This window comes from Oncorhynchus mykiss, chromosome 24 (genome assembly GCF_013265735.2).
Source record: "Oncorhynchus mykiss isolate Arlee chromosome 24, USDA_OmykA_1.1, whole genome shotgun sequence".
NCBI classification, from domain to species: domain Eukaryota; kingdom Metazoa; phylum Chordata; class Actinopteri; order Salmoniformes; family Salmonidae; genus Oncorhynchus; species Oncorhynchus mykiss.
The window spans coordinates 29,771,646-29,789,075 of record NC_048588.1 but is presented as its reverse complement, the minus strand read 5'-3'; the positions used below and the strand labels follow the sequence as shown (position 1 = coordinate 29,789,075).

Genomic DNA, 17,430 nt, shown 5'->3' with positions numbered 1-17,430 from the left:
GGCAAGGTGGGCCATGTTTTTCACCCATTTTGTGTTTACCCTATCCTCAGACCAGGCTCCCAGAACGTGAAGGCAGACACATTGTCTCGGCTGTATGACACAGAGGAGCGGCCCATGGATCACACTCCCATACTCCCCGCCTTCTGCCTGGTGGCATCGGTAGTGTGGGAGTATTATATTAGAATCTAACAGCCACAGTTTGGCACACATAATACTACACCCTCTTTTACTTTTATCTCCAGTAGTTTCCACAACTAAGTCAAATGTCTTAAACTGGTCAGATTTCGCCTTTCCTTCCTGAGCAACTTGTAAACATTTGCACGTTTCCAGTTTCTTTTTCATGTTCTCCACATCCATTTTTTCAAACATTGGGTGTGTGTCTATATATGTAAAAATAAATTTGAACATTTTGACCAATCGATTGGCGAAAGAACAGGATGACTCTCAACCAATATTTTTTGGGGTCATGGACAGCCCTAGTCTTCAGTCGTTTGGCCGCTGGTTTCATCGTTTGATTCAGGTATGGTGTGATTGAGGCAAAAATAATAGGTTAAGTTAGTGAGCTAGCTAGCTAATCTTAGCCAACTTTTGGCCAACTCTAGCTAATGGTACAATGGTACATTATCAAATTGACTTCTGTTGAAACGGGACAAAACAAAGGCTACAAAACATTTCCATACACACAACTGCTACCTGACAGATAGCTAACTAGAGCTATCTAGAGCTGAACTGGCTGTGGTAGTTACCAGCTAGCTAACTAGCCGCTAGTGGTTCATTCAATTCAGTTGAGATAGGATGAAACATTAGCTAAAGTAACATGTCAGTTACACTACTAGCTCAGCACTGGGAGTAAATACTTGTTTTCTGTCAAACAGCAGTTACCTTCCCAGCTAGATCAGTCAACTAAAGAGTAGCCAGTTTCTGCTCTGTTTGCTTTTACAACTCTGAGAAAAAACACAACATAGACAGCAGATGCCTCTGTTCACACAGCCTGTCTGCACACTCTGTGGTGTCTGTGCGGTCCTAAATCCAGCCGGGTGAAAACCAGAAAACAGCTTAACCGACCACTCTGAGGCGTCCGCATGTCCCTAAAGCAAACCTGTGCAGCATTTATTATCACAGTGGAACGATAAAACTGGGGGGGACAAAAATGCAATTTCAGAATTTAGGAGGTCATGTCTCCCCCATCCCCAGTGAAAGTTGCGCCCCTGGTATTGAGTAAGTTGGTTTTCTGTAGTGTTCTAAGGTAATGACATGAAGTGTAAAATGCATAGAATAAGTCTTCATGCATTACTAAGAGTACAGTTTAAACCTGTAAACAGCATAAGTACAATGTCATCCGAGTTAAAACAGCTTCGTTGTGCTTATAATGTACCAGCAAGGGTTTTTCAGGACACTGCCGTGGGGCATCATAGCACCCCATTCCTGTGTCAACAGAAATGACAAAATCTGGTGACGTATCTAATGTAGTTGACTACTCAGTCTTATATCCTTGTGTAACTCTAAGCCTAATGCTATATGCTGACTGTAACCCTAATGAGTTAACCCATACTAACTGGGTTAAATCGTAAAGGGGTTGTTTTTGGCAAATCTCCTGTTTGAGATCATGAGCATAAAATCAGGCACCTTTTGACAATCCAATTGTCTCGTTAGTAGTAGGACCTTGTGAGCTCCTAACGTTGGCATGATCCATCACTTATTTGTTATTTACAACCAAAAGGATTTTTACAAATTGTGATCTACGCTAATGTACGCTGGTCATAATGATTGTCATAATTATAACAAGATATAGATATAGAAAATAAATTAAAAAGTGTGATAAATAACTTTCTTACAGAGGAAACTGTGAAGATAACACGTCTTTAAATACACTGTCCTATATAAAAATGCAATGGATGTAATGGTGTAAAAAAAATGTAATAATAATTTTGGAGCTTCCACTTTAAAATGCATATTGTTACAGCAGCAGAGAACAGGCAGACAGCCTGAGGTGTACATAAGAGTATGATACATAATAAGTTAGAACATACATTATATATGTAAAAGTATGTGGACACCCCTTCAAATCAGTGGATTCGGCTATTTCAGCTACACCCGTTGCTGACAGGCAAATAAAATCGATCACAGCAATGCAATCTCCATAGACAAACATTGGCAGTAGAATGGCTTTACTGAAGAGCTAAGTGACTTTAAACGTGGCACCATCATAGGATGCCAAACTTTCCAACAAGTCAAATTTCTGCCTTGCTTGAGCTTCCCCGGTCAACTGTTAGTGCTGTTTTAGTGAAAACATCTAGGAGCAACAACGGCTCAGCCGCAAAGTGATAGGCAAGCTCACAGAACGGGACTACCGAGTGCTGAAGGGCGTAGTGTGGAACAATCGCCTGTCCTCGGTTGCAACACTCACTACCCATTTCCAAATGGCCTCTGGAAGCAACGTCAGCACGATAACTGTTCATCCATGGCCAAGCAGCAGCACACAAGCATAAGATTACCAATCCGTAATGCCAAGCACCGGCTGGAGTGGTGTAATGCTTGCCGACATTGGACTCTGGAGCAGTGGAAACGAGTTCGCTAGAGTGATGAATTACTCTTCACCATCTGGCAGTCCAACAGAGGAATCTGAGTTTGGTAGATGTCGGGAGAGCACTACCTGCTCCAATGCATAGTGCCAACTGTAAACTTTGGTGGAGGAACAATAATGATCTGGGACTGGTTTTTACCTCAACCCCATCAAACATTTTTGGGATTAATTGGAACTCCGACTGTGAACCAAGTCTAATCGCCCGACATCAGTGCCCGACCTAACTAATGCTCTTGTTGCTGAATGGAAGCAAGTCCCCGCAGCAATGTGCCAACATCTAGTGGAAAGGTTTCCCATCAGAGTGGAGGCTGTTATAGCAGCAAAGGTGAGACCAAATCTCTATTAATGCCCATGATTTTGGATTGAGATGTTTGATGAGCAGGTGTCCACATACTTTTGGTAATTTAGTGTATACTGTATGCTTCATGAATGGCACTCTTTGAATTGTGAATAACAGAGTCAGTTATCATCAGTCAACACCTCTCTCTTTCTCTCTTTTCTTGTGTATGTCTCGCTCTCTCTCTTTAATCCGCACCATTCCGAGAATTCATTGAGGCTTTGGTAACAGCACAACTGTGCAGTCAGTGAGATATATAGAGAAATGGCACTCCACGACTAAAAAAAGAAACAAAACACATGGGAAAGGAGTAGAGAACCTTGGCGTCAGCGTCACAAAGCCTCTCCCTTGACGTGATCGTTGTTGTTGAGTCCCAGTCTGGGCGAGTGCTTGCTCCTCATACCCTCTGTACCCCCCTGTGACGCCTCCTGGAAGAACAGACCAGGCATCCACATGGCCATGATAATCCGTTTGTATTCCTTACGGAAGTTCTGGTTCAGAAGGCCGTAGATGATGGCGTTAAGGCAACTGTTGAAGTACGCCATGAAGTAGCTGACCACGAACAGCCACTCTGGGATCCGTGGCGCCACCGTCTCCGGGTCGATGGCCACGGCCAGCCCAATGAAGTTGAGCGGCGCCCAGCAGATGGCGAAGAGCACGAACACCACAAACATGGTGATGAAGTTGCGCATGTCGCTGGGTTTGAGTCGAGACTTCACCTCTGACTTCACCTTCCTCCTCACCTGGATGACCAGGATCCAGATCCTCAGGTAGCAGAAGGTAACCACGGCGATGGGCACGAAGAAATGAATCACCACCACAGTGATGGTGTACGATGTACTGACGGCCTGAGCAAAGGTACACGAATACACCCTGGGGTCGTACTGGAGTGAGCCTACGAAAAAGTTTGGTATGATAGCCAGGATGGTGAGGAGCCAGATGAGCCCCACCAGTAGGAGGGTGTTGCGGTAGCTGTAGAGCTTATCATAAGCAAAGCTGTGACAGATGTAGCAGTAGCGGTTGATGGCGATGCCGGTGATGTTGAAGATGGAGCCGATGACGCTCAGGCCCATCAGGAATCCACTGACCTAGAGAGGGAGATAGAGGGGAGGGGGGGGCAGAAGCCCTGTTTATACCTGGTTCTGACACACATTTTTAGTGTAGACTATTAAAATATGCATTGTGATCTGATTATGATCAGATCTTATAAGTGTAAGCAGATGTTAAAGGCAGGTATAATCAGGGCTAGACAGATAAGAGGCGAGCATAGATACATTGAGAAAGAAAAAAGGAAAGACAGAATAAAATAAAGAAAGCAGACAGAAGCCTTGTCCTGATCTTGTCCACATAAGATTGTCATCCTTATACACACACAAACATACATATAACTCACACATTATATATGCAATATGTGCCTGACTACCTCCAGAGGTGGTCAGGAAGATCAGATCACAGTCAGCTCATAATCTGAGTTTTAATCATATACACCTGTCTAAAAATGTGGGCACAAACAGAATGTGGACAATATCAGGACAAAGGAAACATGTAAGAACCAGGTATAAACAGGGCTAGAGAGACAGACAGACAGCATACAGACAGACAGGTCTTAGTCACTTTGCATTGTGTCTCTCCCAGCGACCAGCCGTCATGGAAGATGGCGTAGAGCACCAGGGGGTAGGGGTAGAAGGCCACCACCAGGTCAGCAAAGGCCAGGCTCACCAGAAACACGTTCCCTACAGGGGAGAGAGACAACAACACATTAGATTATTGGTCCTTTATCAAGGGAAAGGGTTCGAGCTAGAGCTAAGGGTTAAGATTGAGGCTAGGGTTCAAATTAAATCAATCAAACTTTATTTGTCAAATATAGACCTTACCTTGAAATGCTTACTTACAAGCCCTTAAACAACAGTGCAGTTCAAGAAGAGATTAAGAGAATATTTACCAAATAAACTAAAGTAAAAAATAATAGAAAGGAAGACAATAACATAACAGTAACTAGGCTATATACAGGCAGTACTGATACCGAGTCAGTGTGCAGGGGTACAGGTAAAATTTAATTTGTACATGTAGGTAGGGGTGAAGTGACTATGCATAGATAATAAACAGTGAGTAGCAGCAGTGTACAAAACAAATGGAGGGGGGGAGTCAATATAATAGTCTGGTGGCCATTTCATTAATTGTTCAACAGTCTTATGCCTTGGGGGTAGAAGCTGTTAAGGAGCCTTTTGGTCCTAGACTTGACACTCCGGTATGGCTTGCCGTGCAGTAGCAGAGAAAACAGTCTATGACTTGGGTGAGCTTTCCTCTGACACCGCCTATTATATAGGTCCTGGTTTGCAGGAAGCTTGGCCCCTGGGCCATACGCACTAGCCTCTGTAGCGTCTTACGGTCAGATGCCGAGCAGTTGCCATACCAGGCAGTGACGCAACCGGTCAGGAAGCTCTTAATGGTGCAGCTGTATAACTTTTTGAGGATCTGGGGACCCATGGCAAATCTTTTCAGTCTCCTGAAAACGTTTTGTCGTGCCATCTTCATGACTGTCTTGGTGTGTTTGGACCATGATAGATCGTTGGTGATGTGGACACCAAGGGACTTGAAACTCTCGACCCGCTCCACTACAGCCCCGTTGATGTTAATGGGGGCCTGCCTTTTCCTGTAGCTCCTTTGTCTTGCTCACATTGAGGAAGAGGTTGTTGTCCTGGCACCACACTGCCAGTTCTCTGACCTCCTCCCTATAGGCTGTCTCATCATTGTTGGTGATCAGGCCTTCCACTGTTGTGTCGTCAGCAAGCTTAATGATGGTGTTGGAGTCGTGTTTGGCCACACAGTCATGAGTGAACAGGGAGTACAGGAGGAGACTAAGTACAAAACCCTGAGGGGCCCCAGTGTTGAGGATCAGCGTGGCAGACGTGTTGTTGCCTAAAATTTGATTTGATTTGATTTGATTTTTACCCTTACCACCTGGGGGCAGCCCGTCAGGAAGTCCAGGATCCAGTTGCAGAGGGAGGTGTTTAGTCCAAGGGTCGTAAGCTTAGTGATGAGCTTTGTGGGCACTATGGTGTTGAAATCTGAGCTGTAGTCAATGAACAGCATTCTCACATAGGTGTTCCTTTTGACCAGGAGTGAAAGGGCACTGTGGAGTTTGATTGAGATTGCATCATCTGTGGATCTGTTGGGGCGGTATGCAAATTGGAGTGGGTCTAGGGTATCCGGGAGGATGCTGTTGATGTGAGCCATGACTAGCTTTTCAAAGCACTTCATGGCTACTGACGTGAGTGCTACAGGACAGTAATCATTTAGGCAGGTTACCTTCGCTTCCTTGGGCACATGGACTATGGTGGTCTGCTTGGGACTATGGTGGTCTGCTTGCATGTCAGGGAGAGGTTGAAAATGTCAGTGAAGACACTTGCCAGTTGGTCCGTGTATGCTTTGAGTACATGTCCTGGTAATCCATATTCCCCGCAGCTTTGTGAATGTTGACCTGTTTAAAGGTCTTGCTCACATCAGCTACCGAGAGCATCATCACACAGTCATACAGAACAGCTGGTGCTCTCGTGCATGCTTCAGTGTTGCTTGCCTTGAAGCGAGCACAAAAGGCATTTAGCTCATCTGGTAGGCTTGTGTCACTGGGCAACTCGTGTCTGAGCTTCCCTTTGTAGTCCGTAATAGTTTTCAAGCCCTGCCGTATCCGACGAGCATCCGAGCCAGTGTAGTAGCGTTTAGAATTATTATTATTATTTATTTTTTTAAATTCTAAATCAAATAGCTAAATGATTCATGGTACAGCCCATCTTAAAACAAGTCCATATGTAAACTGAAAACAAATGCAATTTTAAATACTAACCCTAACCTTTACCTTCACACTAACCCTAGCTTCATGTGAACACCCCGGTTCATCCCCAACCCCAAACCTATCCCTAGCCTTTAAGTTTGAGGCTAGGGTTAGAGCTAAGGGTTAGGATTGAGGCTACGGTTAGGTTGGAGGCTAGGGTTAGGGTTGGGTCGAGGCTAGGGATAGGTTTGGGGTTATGATGCAACCGGGTGTACACATGAATCTAGGGTTAGTGTTAGTATTGTGGTTGAAGCTAGGGTTAGGGCTGAACCGGGGTGTTCACATGAAGCTAGGGTTAGGGTGAAGGTAAAGGTTATGGTTAGTGTTTAAAATTGCATTTGTTCTAAGTTTACATATGGAATTGTTTTAAAATGGGTTGTACTGTGAATCATTTAGCTATTTGATTTTTAATTTTAGGACACCTTTAGGTATAAAAAAATAACAATAAATATTGATATTGGCCTTCACTACTATAACCCAGAGAAACACATTGAATAACACATTCATAATATTGACAGTAAAAAAATACATCATAAGAAACAAGGTGTTTAAGTGGCTGTAGGTAATATAGGAAATCAGAATATATATATATATATATATATATATATATATATATATATATATATATATATATATATATATATATATTACACATATTTAACCTCTTTTTATGGGTAGGCACAAAACTACCTTCATACTTCCTTTCGTTTTTTTTAACCATTCCCTTCAGACGAGTCCGGTGACAGTTGTGGGGGTTGTAGAACAAAACGGAGAATAGAACACTATTGTGTTCTGTAGAATCTCCCCTTTCTACTGTGGGGTCCCATTAGTTTGTAGCCCAAATGGTTTGGACACTAGAAACAAAAGTTGGCACTTGACGGTACTGACTTCAGACGAGTCCCCTGACACTTGTGGGGGTCGTAGAGCAAAAAGGAGACCACCATCGTGTTCGTGAGTCTCATAGAGTGGTAGTATTCGTTTGTAGGCCAAACCAATCAGATGCTACGGACGTCTCATGAGACGTTGAGGTGTCTCATGGTCTGACAAAAAACGCTCTAGCTTTGCCACCTTTCACCCCAGATGCGGAAGTGCGACATCGGAGGTAGATTGAGACGCATCCAAAATATGCATATCTTATATATCTAGTTTCAATTGTATTATGTTACTTAATTTGACACACCAGTTGTCAATCAACTCTTGGGGGTTAAGGGACTTAGAGAGAATAGAAAGATGATGTATCTTTAGGAGAAGACTTAAGAGAATATACACTGCTCAAAGAAATAAAGGGAACACTAAAATAACACATCCTAGATCTGAATGAATGAAATATTCTTATTAAATACTTTTTTCTTTACATAGTTGAATGTGCTGACAACAAAATCACACAAAAATTATCAATGGAAATCAAATTTATCAACCCATGGAGGTCTGGATTTGGAGTCACACTCAAAATTAAAGTGGAAAACCACACTACAGGCTGATCCAACTTTGATGTAATGTCCTTAAAACAAGTCAAAATGAGGCTCAGTAGTGTGTGTGGCCTCCACGTGCCTGTGTGACCTCCCTACAACGCCTGGGCATGCTCCTGATGAGGTGGCGGATGGTCTCCTGAGGGATCTCTTCCCAGACCTGGACTAAAGCATCCGCCAACTCCTGGACAGTCTGTGTGCTCAATTGGATTCAGGTCTGGGGAACGGGCAGGCCAGTCCATAGCATCAATGCCTTCCTCTTGCAGGAACTGCTGACACACTCCAGCCACATGAGGTCTAGCATTGTCTTGCATTAGGAGGAACCCAGGGCCAACCGCACCAGCATATGGTCTCACAAGGGGTCTGACGATCTTATCTCGGTACCTAATGGCAGTCAGGCTACCTCTGGCGAGCACATGGAGGGCTGTGCGGCCCCCCAAAGAAATGCCACCCCACACCATGACTGACCAACTGCCAAACCGGTCATGCTGGAGGATGTTGCAGTCAGCAGAACGTTCTCCAAAGCGTTTCCAGACTCTGTCACGTCTGTCACATGTGCTCAGTGTGAACCTGCTTTCATCTGTGAAGAACACAGGGCGCAAGTGGTGAATTTGCCAATCTTGGTGTTCTCTGGCAAATGCCGAACGTCCTGCACGGTGTTGGGCTGTAAGCACAACCCGCACCTGTGGACGTCGGGCCCTCATACCACCCTCATGGAGTCTGTTTCTGACCGTTTGAGCAGACACATGCACATTTGTGGCCTGCTGGAGGTCATTTTGCAGGGCTCTGGCAGTGCTCCTCCTGCTCCTCTTTGCACAAAGGCGGAGGTAGCGATCCTGCTGCTGGGTTGTTGCCCTCCTACGGCTTCCTGCACGTCTCCTGATGTACTGGCCTGTCTCTTGGTAGCGCCTCCATGCTCTGGACACTACGCTGACAGACACAGCAAACCTTCTTGCCACAGCTCGCATCGATGTGCCTTCCTGGATGAGCTGCACTACCTAAGCCACTTGTGTGGGTTGTAAACTCCGTCTCATGCTACCACTAGAGTGAAAGCACCGCCAGCATTCAAAAGTGACCAAAACATCAGCCAGGAAACATAGAAACTGAGAATTGGTCTGTGGTCACCACCTGCAGAATCACTCCTTTATTGGGGGTGTTTTGCTAATTTCCTATAATTTTCCCCTGTTGTCTATTCCATTTGCACAACAGCATGTGAAATGTATTGTCAATCAGTGTTGCTTCCTAAGTGGACAGTTTGATTTCACAGAAGTGTGATTGACTTGGAGTTACATTGTGTTGTTTAAGTGTTCCCTTTATTTTTTTGAGCAGTGTATTTACTAGAATAGGAGGAGGATTTCCCAGACTGGTCTGCTGTGTCGTTAGCATGCAGGATGTTAAACCATGCAGTCTCAGAGCTGCCTCACCCGATCACTCGTCACCCAGCTAATTGGATGAGAAAAGGTGCACAGCTCCTAATCGGCTTGTGAAAACAATCATTGTGTCAAATCACCCCCGCTTTGCCAAGACAAAAGAAAGTATGTGTCTTTACTTTGCAGTGGCCACGGGGCAGAAGATTGTTAGCGTTAGCATATTAGCATGCCCCATGTACAGTGCCTTGCGAAAGTATTCGGCCCCCTTGAACTTTGCGACCTTTTGCCACATTTCAGGCTTCAAACATAAAGATATAAAACTGTATTTTTTTGTGAAGAATCAACAACAAGTGGGACACAATCATGAAGTGGAACGACATTTATTGGATATTTCAAACTTTTTTAACAAATCAAAAACTGGAAAATTGGGCGTGCAAAATTATTCAGCCCCTTTACTTTCAGTGCAGCAAACTCTCTCCAGAAGTTCAGTGAGGATCTCTGAATGATCCAATGTTGACCTAAATGACTAATGATGATAAATACAATCCACCTGTGTGTAATCATGTCTCCGTATAAATGCACCTGCACTGTGATAGTCTCAGAGGTACGTTAAAAGCGCAGAGAGCATCATGAAGAACAAGGAACACACCAGGCAGGTCCGAGATACTGTTGTGAAGAAGTTTAAAGCCGGATTTGGATACAAAAAGATTTCCCAAGCTTTAAACATCCCAAGGAGCACTGTGCAAGCGATAATATTGAAATGGAAGGAGTATCAGACCACTGCAAATCTACCAAGACCTGGCCGTCCCTCTAAACTTTCAGCTCATACAAGGAGAAGACTGATCAGAGATGCAGCCAAGAGGCCCATGATCACTCTGGATGAACTGCAGAGATCTACAGCTGAGGTGGGAGACTGTCCATAGGACAACAATCAGTCGTATATTGCACAAATCTGGCCTTTATGGAAGAGTGGCAAGAAGAAAGCCATTTCTTAAAGATATCCATAAAAAGTGTTGTTTAAAGTTTGCCACAAGCCACCTGGGAGACACACCAAACATGTGGAAGAAGGTGCTCTGGTCAGATGAAACCAAAATTGAACTTTTTGGCAACAATGCAAAACGTTATGTTTAGCGTAAAAGCAACACAGCTGAACACACCATCCCCACTGTCAAACATGGTGGTGGCAGCATCATGGTTTGGGCCTGCTTTTCTTCAGCAGGGACAGGGAAGATGGTTAAAATTGATGGGAAGATGGATGGAGCCAAATACAGGACGGACCATTCTGGAAGACAACCTGGAGATTTGTCTTCCAACAAGACAATGATCCAAAACATAAAGCAAAATCTGCAATGGAATGGTTCAAAAATAAACATATCCAGGTGTTAGAATGGCCAAGTCAAAGTCCAGACCTGAATCCAATCGAGAATCTGTGGAAAGAACTGAAAACTGCTGTTCACAAATGCTCTCCATCCAACCTCACTGAGCTCGAGCTGTATTGCAAGGAGGAATGGGAAAAAATGTCAGTCTCTCGATGTGCAAAACTGATAGAGACATACCCCAAGCGACTTACAGATGTAATCGCAGCAAAAGGTGGCGCTACAAAGTATTAACTTAAGGGGGCTGAATAATTTTGCACGCCCAATTTTTCAGTTTTTGATTTGTTAAAAAAGTTTGAAATATCCAATAAATGTCATTCCACTTCATGATTGTGTCCCACTTGTTGTTGATTCTTCACAAAAAAAATACAGTTTTATATCTTTATGTTTGAAGCCTGAAATGTGGCAAAAGGTCGCAAAGTTCAAGGGGGCCGAATACTTTCGCAAGGCACTCTACTTTACATTCCCCTTGATTTGCTTCTCATTTTGAATGGCAGTTAATTTCCACCTCAGCCTGCGTACTAATATTCATATTCGTCAAGTCTAAATTGTTCCAATGCTAGGCCTTACCTCAGACCAGCCATTTTCCCTCTATAATGTACTGTATTGTACTCTACTCTACAGTACCTTGCAGTACTGAACTCTACTGTACTGTACTCTACTGTGCCCCGCTGTACTACTGTACTGTACAGTACTGTACTCTAATGTACTGTACTGAACTCTACTGTGCTGTGCTGTACTCAACTCAACTGTACTGTACTGTACTGTACTCTACTGAGCTCTACTGTGCAAACTTATGAAACATAGACATTTATGATTGGTTCAGATTTGGTCTTGTTTGGGGGCAGAGCTAATTCAAATAATAGCCAGTGTGTAGAATAATACCCCAAATATGCAGGAGAGGATATTTCATATTTATACCTTTGTGTACCGATATAGGATACATCACCATGAAGAGAATTACATGAATAGCCATAATTATTTCTGTGTGGTACAGATTAGACCCATGATGAAATTCCGTTACCGCAATTCCGTTACCGGGTGTAATTCCACTTCACTTACTGTACTTCAATAGATGTTTTCAAAGTCAGTGTGTCATGTCATAGCTGACACCCCATTCTTTCTGCAGACGTCTTTGAATCTTAATTCAGAGCAGATATTTTAGAGTTTTTGCAAAATGTGGTCACATAAAAAACGAATTCCGTTACTGCACAATTCTACCAGTGAATGTGTTTTGCAACATTTTCAGTGTAAATTGTTAAATGTAGTCCTTGTGCATGGAGTTTTACGTTTGCTAAACTTTCAAATCAATGTGTTTTGTTTAGCATAAATTTTAAGTGAAAATTTTTAAGTGAGTCTCAGCGCAATTCTGTTACCGTGGAATTGCCTATTACTGTCTCCTTCAGTTAGTATTACAAGTATTAAATTGAATGATATCTTCCATTTGCCTCATAAAATTGATTGCCACTCCGGTCAAATGGCTAAGGAAGGAAGGAAGAGAGAACTATGCTTCATGCAAAAATAATTTTAAAACATTTCCTGCCACTTCAAAGACATTTTTCTCCTTCAGGCTATTCCACTCCTCTGCTTCCATCTCTGCTCTGTTCACTATTCCCCTGTGCGTGTCCTTTTCCCCATCTCTATCACTCTCTGTCATTTCTACTTCCTCATCTCGATTGCTCTACTTTCTTCACCTTTCTATGTTGGCTCATGCATCCCCCCTCCTCTCTCCTGTAACTATTCCGAGGTCATTGCTGTAAATGAGAATGTGTTCTCAGTCAACCTACCTGGTAAAATAAGGGTAAAACAAAAATAAATACAGTTACGAAACCATAATAGGTGCTAAACTACATACCTCAGAGGCAATCTGCAGTTCAAACAATAACAAAGCTGTACCCCAAGTGTTTTTGTAAAAAGCTGAGGGATGAGGCCGGAAAAATGTCACCACCCTGGAAATCATAGACAGAGCTATGGATGTATGCATGAATTGGCACAGGGTGGGTAAAACACAGAAGGTCAATAACATGAGCTCATATTGGGCCCCAAAATTCCAAATAAGGGAAGCCAATCCAAAGGGTGGAGTTATTTCGGGCAAAGTGAGGGCTGCCCTTGGGGAAACCTGCCTTGGACACAATGTGAAGCCAATGAGCAAAGGAGCATCGGCCCAATGTGGTCAGACTACATGGGGACATTATTTTAGCCCTGGGCCCAAATTATGCCAAATAAGGACACTGAGGTCCGGACCTCGATTCTAAAATATTATGCTTTATAATAATAATAATAATAAAAATATACTGTACCAGTCGAAAGCTTGGACACCTACTCATTCAAGGGTTTTTCTTTCTTTTTGATGACAGCTTTGCACATTCTTGGCATTCACTCAACCAGCTTCATGGAATGCATTTCAATTAACAGGTGTGCCTTGTCAATTTCTTTCCTTCTTAATGTGTTTGAGCCAATCAGTTGTAATGTGACAAGGTAGGGGTGATATACAGAAGATAGCCCTATTTGGTAAAATACCAAGTAAATATTATAGCAAGAATAGCTCAAATAAGCAGAGAGAAATGACAGTCAATCAGGAACTTTGAACGTTTCTTCAAGTGCAGTCACAAAAACCATCAAGCGCTATGATTAACCTGGCTCTCAGAGGACCGCCACAGGAAAGGAAGACCCAGAGATATCTCTGCTGCAGAAGATATGTTCGTTAGAGGTACCAGCCTCAGAAATTGCAGCTCAAATAAATGCTTCACAGAGTTCAAGTAGCAGACACATCTCAACATCAACTGTTGAGATGAGACTGTGTGAATAAGGCTTTCATGGTCGAATTGCTGCAAAGAAAACAATACTAAAGGACACCAATAATAAGAAGATACTTGCTTGGGCCAAGAAACACGAGCAATGGTGAGCAAGGTGTGATGGTCGGGGGTGCTTGCTTGTGACACTGTCTGTGATTTATTTAGAATCCAAGGCACACTTAACCAGCATGGCTACCACAGCATTCTGCAGCAATACGCCATCCCATCTGGTTTGCGCTTAGTTGGACTATCATTTGTTTTTCAACATGACAATGACCCAACACACCTCCAGGCTGTGTAAGGGCTATTTGACCAATAAGGAGAGTGATGGAATGCTGCAACAGATGACATGGCCTCCACAATCACCCAGCCTCAACCCAAATGAGGTGGTTTGGAATGAGTTGGACCACAGAGTGAAGGAAAAGCAACCAACAAGTAAGTACTCAGCATATGTGGGGTCTCCTTCAAGACTGTTGGAAAAGCATTCCTCATTAAGCTGGTTGAGAGAATGCTGACTGCTGACAAAATGTTGTATATATGTATATATGTATATACATATACAGTGTCTTCAGAAAGTATTCAGACCCCTTGATTTTTTCCACATTTTGTTACGTTATTACAGTCTTATTCTAAAATTGATTTAATCTTTTTTTTCCTCAATCAACACACAGTACCCCATAATGACTAAGCAAAAACTGTTTTCTATACATTTTTGCGAATTTATAAAAAAAAAAAAAATGAAATATCAGATTTGCATAAGTATTCAGACCCTTTACTCAGTACTTTGTTGATGCATCTTAGGCAGCTATTACATCCGAGTGTTTTTGGGTACGACGCTACAAGCTTGGCACACCTGTATTTTCAGAGTTTATCCTATTCTTCTCTGCAGATCCTCTCAGGCTCTGTCAGGTTGGATGGGGAGCGTCGCTGCAAAGCTATTTTCAGGTCTCTCCAGAGATGTACGATCAGGTTTAATTACCACAGCATGATTCTGCCTTCTGGAACATATGAACTTTCATGTGCCTTAATAACAAACTTGTATGCCATCTGTAAATACTGAAAAAATTGTTAAATTATGAGCCAAGTTGGTTTAGCCATGGAAAAAGTCAGCAACCTTCCCGCTAGCCAATATTGGCTGAGATAATGAGTGGGCTGGACATGCTGAGAGATGAGTTCGGATTGGTCTCCCATGTATCATTATTCTGTCTATGTAATCCTCCCGAACGTGTTTAAAAATATATAGATCACGTAATAGAAATGCATAAGTGTTGGTTTCCACTTTTTGGAGAACCGAGTATTGAAATCAGTGGAATTAGAATACCTGTAAAATATATATATATATATTTTTTACCTTTATTTAACTAGGCAAGTCAGTTAAGAACAAATTCTTACTTTCAATGATGGCCTAGGAACAGTGGGTTAACTGCCTGTTCGGGGGCAGAACGTCAGAGTTATACCTTGTCAGCTCGGGGGTTTCCGGTTACTAGTCCAATGCTCTAACCACTAGGCTACCCTGCCACCCCAATATGATAGCTAAGGAGATGGAGAAAATTCTGGCTTTTGATTGAAATCTTTGGTTGATTAGTACATAGCCTCACATGTGAATCCTTAAAGAGACAGGTGGGGCTAAAGCAAAAGGGTGTGAATGATGCTGAATGGGTGTAGACAAAGAAGAGCTTTCCAGTAGGTACCAAAACATTCAAGGGCCATTTTCTCAAAAGTGAGGTTCAAAGATTATCAACTTTCAAAGCAGAATTGCTTTCCCATTGTTCCTCAACTGCAGTGTATGACATATCATTTTCTAGGTCTGAGTCTCTACATTTATCCAATGTAAGAAACACAATTTCAAATGTTGCTACCACATCCGATAGTAAATAGTAAACACTATTTAGTTAGAGGAAAGACATACAGTGCCCTTAAAGTATTCATACACCATGATTTATTCCAAATGTTGCTGTCAAACAAAATTTATTAAATATATTTTTTTCTTAGACATGTACACACAACACCCTAAAATAACAAAATTAAAACATGTTTTTGGACATTTTTGCAAATGTATTGAAAAATTATTCAAATTGGTTGTTCATTGCTAGACAAACATTTGCAGGTCTTGCCATAGATTTTCAAGTAGATTTAAGTCCAAACTGTAACTCGCTAATTCAACATGTTCTGTCGTCTTGGCAAGCAACTCCAGTGTACACTGATTGGGCCTTGTGTTTTAGGTTATTGTCCTGATGAAAGGTGTATTCATCTCCTAGCGTCTGGTGAAAAGCAAACAAACAGGTTTTCCTCAAGAATTTTGCATGCGCTTAGCTCCTTTTTTTTATCCTGTAAAACACCCCAGTCCTTCACAAGTAAAAGCTTACCCATAACATGATGCAGCCCCACTATACTTATAAATATGGAGAGTCAGTAATGTATTGGTTTTTGCCCCAAACATATGCAGTATTAATGTAGTGCCAAGATGCATGATTTGGAATATTTTATTTTTACTCTGGTTAGTATTGTAGCGTAACTACAATGTTGTTCCATCCTCAGTTTTCTCCAATCAGTCATTAAACTCACTGTTTTAAAGTCACCATTGGCCTCATGGTGAAATCCCTGAGCGGTTTCCTTCCCCTCCGGCAACTAAGTTTGGAAGGACGCCTGTATCTTAGTAGCGACTGGCTGTATTGATACACCATCCAAAGTGTAATAACTTCACCATGCTCGAAGAGATATTCAATGTTTGTTTAGTTTTTTTGTTACCCATCTACCAATAGGTGCACTTCTTTGTGAGGCATTGGAAAACCTCCCTGGTCTTTGTGGTTGACTCTGTTTGAAATGCACTGCTTAATTGAGGGACCTTACAGATAGAAATCATGTTTAACACTATTGCACACAGTCGATGCAACTTATTACGTCTTGTTAAGCAATGTTCTACTCCTGAACTTATTTAGGCTTGCCATAATAAAGGAGTTGAGTACTTATGGACTCAATACATTTCAGCTTTTTATTAATTTGTAACATTTCTAAACACAATTCCAGTGACATTATTTACAGCCCTGATGCCAGTGTGGACATGTTTGAGGGGTAGTTACAATCCTTGGCACCAAAACAGTCTACTGGAGGTCAGAGATGTAAAAACCCACAAGAAGGAAGAAAACACACAACAAAACAAACATTTGCTTTGGAGAGTAAACCTTCAGACCCTTGGGTGGGAGCAAGGGAATATGAGAGATTATCCAGTTGCATACTGATGTAGAGAGGCGTGGTAGAGAAAGATGGAAAGAGAGAGGGTGAGGGAGTGAGAAGAGGGCTGCTGCAGGCCTTCTTTGATGTCCTTCTCCACGCAAGCACGAGCGGGGCCAAGGCAATGCACGATCTGAGAATGCTCCCTCTGGGAGAGATACAAACACACACACTTTTGCAATGTTGTGTTCCATCAAACAGCAATTATACAATCCAATCCACACAGAAACACACTCGTCTCAGTTGGCCTAACCCAGAATGCAATGTTAATTCAAAATTTGCATTGGCTGATGAGGAAAACTGTGCTTTGTTGTTGATTTAACATGATCTAATACACCCTCATCTGCCAATGCAATTTCATCCTACCACCCCCTTTGGCATTCCCCAACCACATTGGCACTGTGTGGTCCCTGTGGCACTTATCTGCCTCTCACAC

General features: G+C 42.5%; 1 protein-coding gene across 1 annotated transcript; it reads right to left on the bottom strand.

Moving 5' to 3' along the window:
- Positions 1 to 2,893: 2,893 nt before the first annotated feature.
- LOC110504126 (melatonin receptor type 1B-B-like) lies at positions 2,894 to 4,658 on the bottom strand (the record flags this gene model as incomplete). Its single annotated transcript, XM_021582955.2, has 2 exons — positions 2,894 to 4,009; positions 4,536 to 4,658. Coding segments are annotated over 2 exons (879 nt in total), but the record flags the coding sequence as incomplete, so codon positions are not given.
- Between the last annotated feature and the right edge of the window lie 12,772 nt (positions 4,659 to 17,430).